Source organism: Priapulus caudatus, unplaced genomic scaffold (genome assembly GCF_000485595.1).
Source record: "Priapulus caudatus unplaced genomic scaffold, Priapulus_caudatus-5.0.1 Scaffold2027, whole genome shotgun sequence".
Taxonomy (NCBI): Eukaryota; Metazoa; Priapulida; class Priapulimorpha; order Priapulimorphida; family Priapulidae; genus Priapulus; species Priapulus caudatus.
In genome coordinates this window covers 41139-43782 of record NW_014579088.1, presented here as the reverse complement: position 1 = coordinate 43782, position 2644 = coordinate 41139, and the positions used below count along the sequence as shown (strand labels likewise).

At 48.3% G+C, this 2644-nt stretch overlaps 1 protein-coding gene across 1 annotated transcript in view; it reads right to left on the bottom strand.

Moving 5' to 3' along the window:
• Positions 1-212: 212 nt before the first annotated feature.
• Positions 213-2644, bottom strand: part of LOC106818103 (symplekin-like) — a gene marked incomplete at its 3' end in the record, with an annotated part of 13923 nt that continues 11491 nt past the window's right edge. Inside the window, exons 12-17 of the mRNA XM_014822821.1 lie at positions 2403-2490; positions 1884-1979; positions 1401-1448; positions 1251-1360; positions 788-967; positions 213-389 (exon numbers count right to left, since the gene is read on the bottom strand). Coding sequence (XP_014678307.1) covers positions 213-389; positions 788-967; positions 1251-1360; positions 1401-1448; positions 1884-1979; positions 2403-2490 — 699 coding nt within the window. The remainder of the gene's footprint in view (positions 390-787; positions 968-1250; positions 1361-1400; positions 1449-1883; positions 1980-2402; positions 2491-2644) is intronic.

Sequence of the window (2644 nt, the reverse complement as noted above, 5' to 3'; positions counted from 1 at the left end):
AATCAGAGTCGCGTTACGGACGTTCTAAAAATGCGGCTTAGCAACGAAGTGTGGCGACGTCGACGACGCGGCAAAACGCACGCGCGAAAGAGGCGCGTACAAACCGACCGAGCTCGATCAATCTAAGGGGGGTACGCGCTCTCATGTCGCTCGCACGGATGCATCCGTGGAATCTCGTCGCGAGGAAAGACGCGGCTAGACAGCGAGCGCACCTTCGCCTCCTGCTTCACGAGGACGACGTCGGCTGCCGACACCGCCACGACTCCCGGCAGCTTCACGTCAGCGGCGCCCTCTGTTGCCATGACGACGACGAGCTTCTCTGGGTGCGGTTCGACCTTGACCGGCTCCTTCTCTAGAACCTTGACGATGTCCTTGTTGAGGTGGTCTCGCTGAATAACAGACATGAGGACAATGTAGATGTAGACATAGATGATAGACGGCACCACACCCCCTCTATCCCGACTCCTTCCTCGTCCACTTACGATTTTACTCTCCAACATTATTTACTCACTAACCTAATTCTCTGACATAATTTTCTCTCTAACATAATTCTCTGACAAAATTTCCTCTCTAATATTGTGAATTGAATTTAAATTATTATTTTATTTCCTCCCTAAAGTTAAAGAGAGAGATTAGCCTAGAATTCAAGAGTATATTATACCTGTTGCATAAGAAATTTTATATACCTACATATTTGTTATGGTGACACCTAGACACATCTATGATGACACCTGCATGTACCTGGCAGTGACACCAGCACATACCTGGGGGTGACACCTGTACATACCTGGTGGTCGGTGAATGACTGGACGTGGCGCAGCAGCGGCAGCCGCACCTCAGGGCTGATCTTGAACACGTCAGCTAGCTGCTCTGCTGGCAGTTCCAGCAGCACCTGCAGCGACTGTGGCATCGTCTGCTGGCAGCACTTTACGAATCCCACCCACACCTTCTTTTGCTTCCACACCTGTAAAACAATATGAACTGTTATCACCTCACTAACCCTAACACTAACATAACCTCACTAACCCAAACACTAACCTAAAACCAAACCCCAACACTAATACTAACCCTAACACTAATCCATACCTTCTTCTGATTCCACACCTGTGACGCAAGCCACACGACATGAAGACCATACTACTGATGCATGCACGCATGCACGCACACACAATCCACGCACGCAGCGCCACAGCACATCACGCCGCACGCCACACGCACGCACACACATCGCATGAAAACACGTAGCGCTCTCTCTCTATGAGGCGGTGCAGGGTGTTCATGACGAGCCTATGAGGCGCGGGTAGACGCCTGAGCGAGAGCACTTGTATGACGGTGCGCATGGCGCGTCGGCAGCGGCCTCCTTGTCCATTCAGCTGCCGGGATGAACGAGAGCAAGCAACCTCCTGGTGTATAGACTTCCTCTTCCTGCGAAACACATGGCCCGCTCGCTGCAACGACGAGGGAGGTACCAGCAACGATGCCGCGCAGAGAGAGGGGGAAGGAGAGAGAAGGAAGCACAGAGCGAGGGAGGGAGAGAGAGAGCAAGGGAGAGACAGAGGGGAGAGAGAGAGAGAGGAAAGGAGAGAGAAGGAAGCACAGAGCGAGGGAGGGAGGGATGGGTGACCATTAGTTAACCACACATACATTACACGTTACTGATCGGTTATGCGAATCTTTAACCATGGAATAATTAACTTTTAGTTATTCTGTTTAATTGATCACTTTTTTTTATTCTAGTAACGGTCAAAGCTTGTGTGTGGCGGGAGAAGAAGGTTTGGGAGGAGGAGGAGAAAGAAGAGGAGGAGGAGGAAGAGGAGGAGGCGGAAGAAGAGAAGGAGGTGAGATGTCCTCCCATCCCACGCGCGCTTGCTTGCGTTGCTTACCTTTGATGATGCACTTCATGTCGACCTTGGTTGGATCTATCATGTGTAGTGCCACCAGCAGCTCTGCAGGAGACAGCGGGCCTGATCCAGCCTCAACTAAACGATAGAGAGAGAGAGGGAGCGCTCGTTAACCAACGACAAAAACAGTGAGGGAATAGTGACGGTGTCATAGCCTGCCACGCTCAGTCACCACTCAATCTGTGTTGTAAACTAGGTGACAACGTTAACTATGCTACACAGAGTATCTACGTCACCTTACCTTAATCTTTCATACCTTACCTTATATTACTGTATTACCTTAACTTATGACACTTTATCTTATCAAACATTACCTTACCTTATATTACCTTACATTACATTACCTTTTCTTATCACCTTTTCTTATCATACCTTTCTTTATATCACCTTTTCTTATCGTACATTATCTTACCTTATCTCAACTTATCATACCTTATCATACTTTGTTTGATATTATCTAACCCTAACCCTCATCTTACTCTACCTTATCTTAAACCTCACCATTTACACCCAGTAGTCGGTTGAACACTTCCTTTACTACGTTTGGGTTCAGGCGTATCAGCTTAGGCAGTGCCGCTATCACCTCTCTCTGAAATCACAAACAACGTCGCAATTAAAAACCCTGCAGGTTAATCCAGAGTTAATCTGGAAGTTAACCCAGAATTAATCCAGATGAGACGGGATACTAGAGAAGCGTTGCCGAAAGGAGATTTAATCCGAAGCGCTGAAGCGCAGATCTTTCA